General features: G+C 38.9%; 1 protein-coding gene across 2 annotated transcripts in view; it reads left to right on the forward strand.

Moving 5' to 3' along the window:
• Positions 1 to 12,634, forward strand: part of MLLT4 (myeloid/lymphoid or mixed-lineage leukemia (trithorax homolog, Drosophila); translocated to, 4) — a 101,326-nt gene that overhangs the window by 75,357 nt on the left and 13,335 nt on the right. Inside the window, exons 21-27 of one of the 2 annotated variants that reach the window (XM_010281797.1) lie at positions 2,830 to 2,892; positions 3,054 to 3,127; positions 3,644 to 3,762; positions 4,775 to 4,969; positions 5,228 to 5,319; positions 5,759 to 5,947; positions 9,266 to 10,288. In XM_010281797.1, coding sequence (XP_010280099.1) covers positions 2,830 to 2,892; positions 3,054 to 3,127; positions 3,644 to 3,762; positions 4,775 to 4,969; positions 5,228 to 5,319; positions 5,759 to 5,947; positions 9,266 to 10,288 — 1,755 coding nt within the window. Of the gene's footprint in view, positions 1 to 2,829; positions 2,896 to 3,053; positions 3,128 to 3,643; positions 3,763 to 4,774; positions 4,970 to 5,227; positions 5,320 to 5,758; positions 5,948 to 9,265; positions 10,289 to 12,634 lie in introns of both variants that reach the window. The other variant, XM_010281796.1, reaches the window with a different exon arrangement.

Genomic DNA, 12,634 nt, shown 5'->3' on the forward strand with positions numbered 1-12,634 from the left:
GCTGGTGTCATTTTGTGTGGGAGTAATCAGAACTTTAAACAGTTTTCTGAATGTGAACCTTTTAGATTTTTAGTGACTGTGGTGGTTTCTGGTTTATTTGTTCTTTTCTGTTGGTTCTATTGGCTTCCAGATATTTAAGCTGGCATGTGAAGATGGCTCTGAAAACGGTGGCTAAAAAGGTCTTTCTTGAGGAGTTAAAGACAGTTTAGAAACTATTACATGGTACGCAACTGCAAATGTTTTTTGCTATCTACAAACCAGTGCACATATCAGGGGCTTAAACAGAAGGTTTCAGTTTCATTAAAGTGCACTAACAATCATAATCGAGCACAGGAAAGGTGATGTGTATGGATATAGTGTCTGATGTAATTCATGAGTACCAAAGTCACGATCCCAAATTTGCTTGATTAATAATATGTGTGCTGTTTTAAGTGCAATGCCCCTCCAAAGGCTTGCTGTTTTTACCTAATCTTTGAGTGTATTAGGCAGATCTTTGTCTGAATTCCTGGACCCAAGGGGATGAGATTCTTGCTAGCATCCTTTGAAGTTAGGTCTGAATAAAAGTGGTGTCAACCCCAGGTGGCTTCAGAGACTTCTGGTTAGTCTCAGTCAGTCTGGACTCCAAGAAAAGCTGCTGTTTGGTCCCTACAATTGCATATAACTACATGATGCACGAGGTTATAACTGCAAGGATGGGTGCGTGAATTGCTGTTGACTCTTTCTCCCTTTGGAACTAAAGGAGCTTGCCTATAGGTGTATTTAGTGGTTGGAGGCAGAGGAAGGAGCGTATAAACCCAATCTTCATTTTCAGTTCCTTACAAGGGGAAGTGGTAACTGGTTCTGGTGACAGTGCCTGGTAGGGACCAGTCCCTTACAGGGTTGGAGCATTACTTCACATTTGGAGCAGTGAAATACATTTTTCCCCTCATTATTGCTCCAGTGTTCAGCATCATGTGATCCTTCTCCAACTCTTGGTTTTGACTTACTTGATAAATTTTCTATATGGCAAATCTAGTTACATTATTGTTTGCCCTTTTTCTGGAGCACTTACAAGCATGGTGACTAGCACATTCATTTAGGGCTTCTCTGAAAACTTCAATTCCTTGTAAATTTAACAACTTCCTATCCATTGTTGAACCAGTTATTAATATACAAGGACAAGTTCCTTCTTATCCCATGTCACCTTAAAGCCTTGAGAACTCCTGGTAAGAGATCTTGCCACGTCCATCTTGGAAGTCTAGGTATTCTGTCAACTAGGTCATCCTTCCCCATGTGCTTCTTGGTTGCTTGGAGAAAAAGAGATTTGTGAAGCATGATTTAATTTTTCACTATATTTATCTAGCTGTCTTCTGGCTTGTGTTTCTCCTAACTTAACTGATTTTTCTGATATAAAGTTAAAAACACTCTGCAGTTACCATGATGTTTCTTTAGAGCCTTTTCAAAAACAAACAAAAAAATTGACTAAATTTTTTTAATTGCCTTCATACTCTCTGCAGACAAAGAAAGTGTCTTCAGTTATTTATTGCACATTTTTTCCTTTTTTTCTGTAAGTACGGCGTAAGCAATTATTATGAAAAATTTGGACATGTAGAATGTTAATCTGGAATCATGGGACTTGAAGGAATTCCTTTTCTGTGGCTTTTGAGTAAACATTTGGGATTAACACAAGATATAATGAATAAAAATAGGGTTTTCACTTGCTTAGAAAACCGTGTATAACACTAGCTTTTGAATAACCTTCACCTTGATTTTTATTTTGTATTATTTATAACAGTGGGAACAATGAATGCTTTTGCTGCCAAAAGAAAAAGTTGGAAAAGCTGGGGAAAAAAACAGAGGAGGAAGTTGCATATTCAATATCAAAGCAACTTGGGGGGGTATTCTAGAAAACAGCATTACATTAAAAACTGCTCTGTTGAAAACTTACTGAGCACTCTTCTTCCAAGTGACTTGCGGAGTAAAATGGCACTATTTGCTATAGTATATCATGAAATCACAAGTGATTGTCCTATAAGTGGCAGTTTAAAGGTTTCTGATACTAACATTTAGACTGATCTGTGTGGTGTCTTGTAAATTGGAGCATGTGGATGACGCAACAGCATGGCTTGAATAGATGCTTATGTTCTTTTGTCTTGGATCTGTTGGTTATCTCGCAATAAGTTCACTGTTAACAGTCCTTTCAAAATATAGTGGGATACTTTGAGGTAGATGTTTTATGAATAAAATTGCATGGTTTTGCAGTAGACTTAAATATTGGCTCTGTCAACTCTAAAAGACTTATTAATTAAAATGTCTACTTTACTTGTTTATTGTACAACTAGAGGCATTGTATATTAGCTCCTTTAGAGTCCTAACGAATGCAAAAAGCATTTCTGTTCCTTTTTGCAATCTGCAATTTATCTTGTTTCATTTGGGTATTAGCAAGGGAAATAGTGCAGTCTTCTGGAATATGAAAATAGAGGTATAAAAAATAATAACATGCGTGTAAAAGTGCAAATAAGTATTTCTTACTAGAAAGCAATTAGAACAAAATTCTGAAGTATAAGGTATAGTTAATGTATTTTCTTTCTTATTCAAGCTTGCATTAAGACCAAATATTCTTTGCTTCTAACAATGCTTACAGGTTCAATAGACCTAATATTAAAATTTTCTTTTGACTTTAAATGAACATAATTTTTTTTCTCTATAATTTTTTTTTCCAGTTTGGAAATTTATAAAAGTAATGACAACTTAGAGGTTTACCTAGCTATGTAAAGTTCTGATTAACAGTTGTGGAATGCTTAAGAGCTCAAATATAAATGTAATAAATTAATGCCCCTTTCTCTGTAGGGTGCTGGTCAAGACAAACTTGGAATATATGTCAAGTCTGTTGTGAAAGGAGGTGCTGCAGATGTGGTTAGTAATATTCTTAAACATCAGAAGTTCAAAGGTAGAAAGATCCTTTGGAAATGCCTTTAAATCCTTTGTTTACTGGTATGTGTGAATAATTGTTTTAGTTTAGACCATGTTGGCACTGGTGTATGAATTTTCTTCTCTCTTGAATATGTAATTAGGATGGTCGTCTGGCTGCAGGGGATCAGTTGCTCAGTGTGGATGGTCGAAGTTTGGTGGGCCTGTCCCAGGAAAGGTATGGGAATGCTTTCCTTGGGTGTCTTTACATGAAAAAAATGCTAGAGTAACGATTTACTGAAAAGGGCTGAAGCCCATTTCTTTACAAGTTAGGCTTTGTCTTGGCTTTTTATAACTGCCCATGAATAACCGTAGTAAAAAATGCAACTGTTCATGTATTATTTTCCACATATTATATGGGTTATCTGTATAGAAGAGATTCTATTACACGTTTGGGCTTTAGTTTTGAGCAAACTTTGTTTAGGTCTGATTTTAAATATTTTGGCTTCTGACCTTTAACTGCAGAAACTGAAAATAGTACTTGTCTGTAGGTGTTGTCTGTTTAACAAGTCTATCTTCTAGTCATCATCTTCTATTTTTTTTCGAAGTAAGTTTGAGTATTAATCAGAGTGTTTTGTCAAACGAAAGTTTACTAGAATAGAGGTGAGAAATCATGACATGCAAACTGATAATAAGGAGAATTAAGTAATACAGTGCCTAATTATTTTTTTGTTTGCTTTGGCTTTTATTGCAGGGCAGCAGAACTTATGACTAGGACAGGTTCTGTAGTAACACTAGAAGTAGCGAAACAAGGAGCAATTTACCATGGTCTGGCAACCCTGCTTAATCAGCCATCCCCAATGATGCAAAGAGGTAAAAATGCTAACATTATTTATGTCGATAACAGCTTTATAAGTCTTAGAATGCAGAAAATAGAATAATTCACAGTAGCTTGCCAACTATTACCAAAATATTAAATCAGAAAATAAAAATAATTGCACAGAAAAGAAGCATTTTCTTTCTTAGCACAATTTCATCTGTTTTTAAGTAGTTTGAAATTGTGCTGGTCTAATCATTAATAAATGTTTTGCATATGTACCTTATAAAAATTAAATTATGCATTTGAACACAGTTCTGGTTTGAAATAAGTTTTTAATTTAACAAATGGAATATAATGAATACAAAGGGTGTTAAACTTCAATGGCTTTTTTATGCCTTCATAAAAGCTTCTCTCCTGGTCTCAGAATGTGACTTCCTTGTAACCAGAAAGTGCAATATAATTACTAAGCAAAAAATAAATAGAAACAGAAGCCCCTGGAACATGTTTTGCCATTGAAATTTATTTTTTTCATAATTAGAAATATTGAAACATATCTTCTTAAGTTTCTGTGTTTGATCATAAGAACTTCTTGGACATTTCTGAAGTGATATTTTATCATCCTACTTCAGTGAACTTACAAAAGACATATTTAAGTCTTATGTAAAATAATGTTGTAAAGGAAGACCTTTTCTACATATATGGTAGTCCTACAGAATAGAAAAGGATGGGTTAAAAGAATAAATCCTTATTATCACAGTTTACAACACCACCCCAGATGCTATATGCGTCAGAGTCAGCAAGAGACTTTTCAGTAAAGTACATGTGGCTTTTACAAATATTGTGGTACCTTTTAAAAAGTTCTTTGGAAACGTACAAATCAAAGGAATCCTGTATAGTTGATAGAACAGTGGGATTTGTATCTGAAGAAGTAAAGACTTTAAAATCTAGCATTTGCTTTACTGGGAACTCAGTTACAAATGCAAGGTAGCTCTGATTTAAAAAAGAATACGCTAGACAGTAGTTAATAAAAGTGAAAGGGGGAAAATACATATCCAACTGTTACAGTTTCTGACCGCCGTGGCTCAGGTAAACCCCGACCAAAGAGTGAAGGTTTTGAGCTGTATAATAACTCCACTCAAAATGGGTCACCTGAGAGCCCTCAGCTGCCGTGGACAGAGTACAGTGAACCAAAGAAGCTGCCAGGGGATGACAGATTAATGAAGAACAGAGCTGATCATCGCTCCAGTCCCAATGTAGCAAGTAAGTAAGATTGTCCTTCTTCTAGGGGTGGATGCCTCCTCCACTAGTTGTAGAGGCTGTTGAATTCAAAAAGCGGATAATTGTTTTTAAAAATGGATTAAGTTTAAAATTACAATGTAGCAGTAATGTTTGGAGCAAGTCTCTTGCTAGAACTATTGGAAGGAAAAATCAGAGTTATTCTGTGAGTGCTATTATTTTATTAAGTTTTGTAAATTATTATTAACAGTCACGTAAATGCTTCCTTTAACTTTCCAACAGATCAGCCTCCAAGCCCCGGGGGAAAGAATGCTTATGCATCTGGAACTACCACCAAAATAACCTCAGTCTCTACTGGAAATCTTTGTACAGAGGTCAGAAGCAGCAAGCAAAATGCTGGCTATTAAACTTTCCTTAGCTATCAATAGCGTCAGTGTGCTTGAGTCAAACCAGTGTCTGTCTTAACTATTTGAACATAATGCCTGGTGCTAGTGATTGGGTGGAGGTTTTGCTTATTACAGCTAGTGGAAGACTGAGGCAGCTTTGAGTGATTCTATTAAATTGTGTCCATAAAGTTGTCATTGTGATTTCTTAGGTTTTTACAATATTGTATACTTGTTTTCTGACTGTAAAAACATGAGTCATAACCACAATTATATTTGATACTAGACAACCTATTTATCTCCTGTTCCAGACAAATAATGCTCTTATGAGCTAAAAGAAAACATTTGGAAAATGCATGTTTTGAAAAATAGTCTGTACGGATCTGTGTGATTAGAAAATACTACCTTATGTTCCTTCTACCTTTTTCAGGAACAGACCCTGCCCCCACGACCTGAAGCTTATCCCATCCCAACACAAACTTACACTAGAGAATATTTCACATTCCCAGCTTCAAAGTCGCAGGATCGAATGGGTCCAGCTCAGAGTCAGTGGCCAAATTATGAAGAAAAACCACAGGTCCAGGCTGAAAGTAATCATTCAATCAATACTACAATGCAGGTGAGAAGTAATTTCTTTCAATATAAGAAAAAAATCACAAAGAAACTGCTTGCTTTTTCCATTCCTGGAGACATTTTTAGAGAGCAGTCAAGTCTCTGTAATCTCTGAGCTGTTGATGGCAAATTATACCACAGCGGGGGAACAGCTGTACTTCTGCAAGAATAGCTTGGGTTCAGAAACCCTACTTTTTCTTTTTCTTCTTTTTTTTTTTTCTTCCATAGAATTTATGTTACCATGTTCTGCAGACCTGTTATCTGGGATGTTTTAATCCCCCATTAGAGGTAATGCGGTGTACATGGTAGTAGGGTTTGTCTTGTAAAATGTTTTGTGGTTTTCTGAAAAGCAAACTAAATCTTTCACTCTTCCGAGAAGGTTTACGTGGAAAAATCTCTTTGCCTGCTGGGTGCATTGTTTTAGTGTCAAAGTGAAGTCTTAAAAATGAAATAAAGCACTACTTTGAGATGCAGCCAAGGTCTTCACTGAAACACATTCCCTGCCCTCAGTTTCAGTTTAAAAAAAAAAAAAAAAAAAAGTTGCATGTATTATCAGAGTGTGGATGCTTCTTGACCTGAAATGAATTTACCCCCACTTTATAAATTCAAAAAATAGTGTTGTTCTGCTCTTTGTAAATGAGGACTTTACTCCAATCCATCCAGGAAATTAAATCTAGATCTACTAAATCTAGTCACTGGATCATCTTTTTCACTAATCCACCAGAGGCTTAAAAATACGGAGAGAAAACTTTTTTCCTATTTCTTAATTTGTGATAAAAGCAGAGCCTTACAACAGGCTCAGTATGTTTTACTTTTGGAAAAGCAGTGTCATGTAAATTAACTTGAGATTGTGTTGTAGAAGCAAATAAGGATTGATTATTGATTTCTCACAGATGTATCGGCAAGTGAATTCAGTAAAAAGTCAATTGAATGAAAGCCTTCCCCCCCGCCCCGGTATTATAGAATCATAGAATAATCTGGGTTGGAAGGGACCTTTAAAGGCCATCTAGTCCAACCCCCTCACAGTGAGCAGGGACAGCTTCAACTAGACCAGGTTGCTCAGAGCCCCGTCCAACCTGACCTGGAATGTTTCCAGGGATGGGGCATCTACCACCTCTCTGGGCAACCTGGGCCAGGGTTTCACCACCCTCATTGTGAAAAATGTCTTCCTTATAGCTAGTCTAAGTCTATCCTCTTTTAGTTTAAAACCATTGCCCCTTGTCCTACCTCAACAGGCCCTGCTAAAAAGTCTGTCCCCATCTTTCCTATAGGCCCCCTTTAAGTACTGAGAGGCTGCAGTAAGGTCTCCCTGGACCCTTCTCTTCTCCAGGCTGAACAACTCCAACTCTCTCGGCCTGTCCTTATAGGAGAGGTGTTCCATCCCTCTGATCATTTTTGTGGCCTCCTTTTCTCTGGACCCTCTCCAACAGGTCCATTGTCTCTCCTCTGCTGAGGGCTCCAGAGCTGGATGCAGGACTCCAGGTGGGGTCTCCCCAGAGCAGAGTAGAAGGGCAGAATCCCCTCCCTCGACCTGCTGGCCATGCTGCTTTTGATGCAGCCCAGGATAGGATTGACCTTCTGGGCTGTGAGCGCACATAGCCAGCTTACGCCCAGGTTTTCATCCACCAGTAACCCCAAATCCTTCTCCACAGGGCTGCTCTTAATCCTAATTATTTCAGCTGTTAAGAAAATAGATGTTACACCCAAAGTAAGAAGGTAATTTTGAAGGAGAATGCTACAAGTTAAATGGCTGGGGCAAATAGCTGTGGAAATATTTTGCTGAATTTCCATGCTTAACTCCTTCACATTTTGTCATTTCATCTTGCCTAATCTTGGCTGCATAATTAACGTCTAGGCTCTTTCTCTATCAGCAATGGGACAGGGGGAGGCTAGTACTTCCCGAGTGTGGTTCCTACCCATTTGTCTTAATGGGATGAAGCGCTGCCTGGACATGCATCTCTCCCCTGCTTAAGACAAGCTTAACTGAGTAGCTTAGATGAGGTGGTTAAAACTGGTGAGACGAACCCCATCTGTTAAAGTTGTTGACAGATACAGAACTTGAGCTGTGGTCTTAGGGCTGAATGCAGTGCAGAAAAGCATTTTCCTAAAGCAAATGGCTAGAACCTTTAGCTCCCTTCAAGCACTGAAAGTGTATGCAATTTTACCCCACCATACAATAGTTCTTTTAAGTTGAAAATTAGAGGAAAATGGACTTTAAAAAAAAAAGAAATTATCCTTTTAATCTTTACAAGTGAGAACTGGGCTTGGAAGAAAAAAAAAGCTGCCATAAGCTGCTGACTGATGGGAAATGCCAGTTTTCTGTCCTGAAGGCATTAGTAAACTGTTTGGCTAGGTGCATCTTTACAGCAAATCTAACACAAATAGCTGTGTGTTCAGCTCTGCAGGACTAATAGAGCATAAAAAATATACTTGTTCGTCTCAAAGAAGGCATTCTTTAGAGGTCATGGTTAAGGTCATTGATGGTGGAAAAAGAAAAGGAGTTTGCTTTGTTAGTCTTCTCTCAGTTGTTGATAATTGGTACATTATGTGTTCAGTGCTTTGTAATTTCTAACGTTCAAACTATGAATATTTGCTTCAAGAAAATCACTAACAAATTTGATAAGCCTAATTTATGGTCCAGTATTCCTTTTCAGGAGGTTGTACAGCAGTGAGACCCTAAGCTTGTATAAAAAAAGCCTTGTTGTTTGACACGCTAAAACAGTGACAGAAGCACAGCCCGATATACCCATGCCCCAAGAGCAGGTAGAACTAGACCTGACTGCCCAGATTCCATACCCATGAATGCCGCTACAGTAACGAGAGCTTCCCGCGGCCCATCTCGCCTGTTAACAGAGGAGGGTGGGCAGCAGCTCCCTTGTCTCTTCCTCAGCAGCCTTTCTGTTCGCCTTCCCAGTAGGAAAAAGCCAGCTGAAGGCTGAATGGCAGAGCTGCTATGCCTGAGCTGCTGTCCCAAGCTGCCAGGACTCGTGCTCGCATGTGGGGGAGGGGGCATCAGGGATAGTCCTGGGAACTTGTGTGAGCTGGGGAGCTTTTCAGCTTTAAGCTCCATTTTGCGTTCATCCTTCCTCCCAGTCCAGGTTTCCAGGCATTTCAGAGATTGCAAAGTCTTCCGTGACTTGAATGAGTTAAAAGGACTGAGAAGAATATTTTATTGTTCATTTTGGGAAACTTACTGGGCATGGAAATGCTGAAATTCACTGAAAGTAATTACCTTCAGTAATAAGAATGTGGTTTGTGAGCCATTTTCAAATATGTTCTAATTTAGATAGACTATGAAATACATGCCTTGTTGAATTTTTTCCAGCGTGTGGCTCGTTCCCAGGAAGAACTCCGAGATAAAGTTTTCCAGCCAGAGAAGAATCGTTTGGAAGTTGTTATACGGAAGGATGTAGAGTACATTGATCGGAAGTCAGACAGCGATCAGTGGATGAATTCATCTGTGGATTCTAGCACATCTAGCCAAGAACACCTGAACCATTCATCCAAACCGGTCTCGCCTGGTTCTTGTTTAACTAAAAGTGGACCTGGCCGTTGGAAAACTCCAGCTACTAGCCAGCCAACTCCAGTGGCCATTTCCCAGCCCATCAGAACAGATCTTCCCCCTCCACCGCCGCCTCCTCCAGTGCATTATGCAGCTGAATTTGATGAACTACAAATGGATTTGCCTCTGCCTCCCCCTCCTCCTCCAAGTCAGATAGGAGCACAAGGATCTTCCCAGGTAGCTGCTGCTGAGCGTAAAAAAAGAGAAGAGCATCAGAGGTGGTATGAAAAGGAAAAGGCGCGTTTGGAAGAAGAACGAGAAAGGAAACGTCGTGAGCAGGAGAGAAAACTGGGCCAAATGCGTTCTCAGCCACTAATCCCTGCTCAGCCTGGGGTTCCCCCTGTTTCCCTTCAACAAGTGAAACCGGAAAAACCTTCAACTTTGCAGAGGTCTCAAGAAACAGTCATTCGAGAGTTGCAGCCCCAACAGCAGCCTCGGACTATTGAGCGGAGAGATCTACAGTACATTACTATCAGCAAGGAAGAACTGTCTTCTAGTGATAGCCTCTCTCCAGATCCCTGGAAACGGGATGCTAAGGAGAAACTGGAGAAGCAGCAACAGATGCACATTGTGGACATGCTGAGTAAAGAGATTCAGGAACTTCAGAACAAGCCTGATCGTACAGCAGAAGAAAATGACCGCCTGCGCAAACTCATGCTTGAGTGGCAGTTCCAAAAGCGACTTCAAGAGTCAAAGCAAAAAGATGACGATGATGATGAAGAGGAGGATGATGATGTGGATACTATGCTCATCATGCAGCGACTGGAGGCAGAAAGAAGAGCAAGGGTAAAAGGGGATAATCCTTTCTAGACAAAAGTATTGTCAATGTATATCTTGGTGGGTTCTCTTTGGGTGGCTTTGTCCGACTATTTAAATGTTCTTATAGGGTAAAGGAGGATGAAGCTTTCTTAAATACCTTGAATTTTAAAATTGCTAACTTAGAGTGGCATCACCAGTTAAGTGATATATTGTGGAAGTATTATAGCTACCTATTATAGAACTCAAGCTGGCAGGCAAATTTACGTTTCTGGTTGCAGGGAAAGAAATTCCCTTTGGATAAAGGGATTTTGCCATGTAGCTGGACTAGGATTAGAAGGTTAAATATGGCAGAAATTTGCTTACAGGAAGGTAAGCAAAAACACCTGAAATTATTAAAGTCTCTGAGAGAATCAAGAACAAAAAATAATGTGACCCCCCCCCCCAATATATTTACCTCTAAGTATTCTTATTTATAGTCTTGGACCTGAGCACAGACACTGAATCCTTGCTGTTTCCAGGGAAGAGTGAACTGAACTGAAGTTCCACTTGGCTGGTCTTCTCCAAGTAGAGGCTGGGGTGTAAGGCAGCTGCTACCTCTGCCTTTACCACTCTCAGCAGTGACCCCAGAAGTGCTGGGGGGAAGCATTAGGGTGAACCATGTGGGTTTGGATACACCCTGTGTAGGACGCCAGCTCATACATACCTGGATTTTCCAGGGTGTCCAGTTTAATTGGTATCTGACAAGGTTTGCTTACCTTAGCTTCAGTACTGTGAAAGCTACTGTAATAGATCTAATAAGATAATACAACTGAAAAGTATGGTGAAGTTCTTATCACTCTGCTGGTGGCTGTTGTTTCTTGGAATCTGTTAAGTATATTGTTACTGGGAAACAACTTCTATAGGAAAATGTTTCTTTTCTTAATAATAGCACGGATACCAAAGTTACATACCAATAGTTATGCTTTGACAGACTTAAAAACTAGCTCTGTAATATGCTGAGTGTCTTCTGTTTGTTTATCTTGAAAAGTTGACTTAATTCTGTGATAAGCAGTTTTTAATTCTTGGGAAATGTTTGCACGTGCTTATTTTGACATTCAGAACTAGCTATTGGCTTGAGTAGCATTTGAGTTCAGGACTGTTTTGGCAGCTTGATTTCCTAAACTTACTCTTCTCATATATTTTCTGCAGTCTGCACTGCTTTCCTTTTTTCTTGTGGCTAACTTTATAGCTGTGTAAAACAATAGATACCTCAAACTTGGAAACTGAAGAAAGGAAAAGTTAAATACATCTTTGGCAAACAGGTTGCGTTAAAGCCCAGCATCACTAACATGTAATTTGTAGAACATAGGCAGTTACCTATGGCCATAAAAAAATCCATGTAAAACTGCCATTTTAACAAACAGTGTCTTTAAAATTTTACTGTAGCAAGGCTAAAAAAGCCATGTGTCATTTGTAGAAAGCCAGTTGTATTGCATAACATTATATCGGTCTTCTCTGCAAGTGCTGCATTTAAAATACCATTTGTGCATAAAGTTCTTCCAGTGTTCTGGAACATTTTGAAACTAAAAAAACAATAGTTGTCTTGAACTGCAGTAATGTTTGCATTTTGGTTACGTTTCATTGCCTGTACTACTAGAGATGCAATAAGTAGCATCTCTGGAGAAATACTGAGGTTTTGAATGAGTCAAATGGATACTGATAAAAATTTCAGATTATTTGATTGTTTCCATTTTCTGTATTTCAGGACTATGTCAGTTCAGTTCCTCGTTCTAAAGCAGCTGACTTAACAAATAAAAGAAAATGCTTTTGAAATAGCACAAGTCTAACCTATCTTTATTTTCACTGTGCATCTTTCTTTTTTTCCCCTTTCTTACTACCTGCAGCAGACTGCTGTGCCAGCAATCTCTGTTCTAGATTTGGTATGTTTGTTTCTTTCTCTTCAATATCTCTTTCCCATTTCAATTCCCGATGTTATTAATAACCACCCTATGTGCTTTGGATGATGATTTGGCATCTTTGGGTGTTCAGAAATCATTCTGATACAATAAGCAGTAAGTTAACCGTAAGCACGGATGTGAATGTTTCCAGATGTGGTGACTCCTCTCCCTGTTCCCTTCCTGTCGGATGTTATGTTCTGCTTGCAGGTTTGATTTGTTTGTTGCAGCAGTGGTCTAATATAAAACTGTGTATTTGATGTTTTGTGCAATTGTGTTTATAAAATCTGACTAAGAACCTTGAATCAAGGAGCTGTGAGGTAAGATTTCCTCCCTTCCCTTCCCCACCCCTGCAGGTTTTAGAAGAGTTCTAGCAACACCATTCCTTTCCAATCTGAAGTGAAATTGCCCTGGGAGCCTAACAATACAGTACACTCTT

This window comes from Phaethon lepturus, unplaced genomic scaffold (assembly GCF_000687285.1).
Source record: "Phaethon lepturus isolate BGI_N335 unplaced genomic scaffold, ASM68728v1 scaffold2772, whole genome shotgun sequence".
NCBI classification, from domain to species: domain Eukaryota; kingdom Metazoa; phylum Chordata; class Aves; order Phaethontiformes; family Phaethontidae; genus Phaethon; species Phaethon lepturus.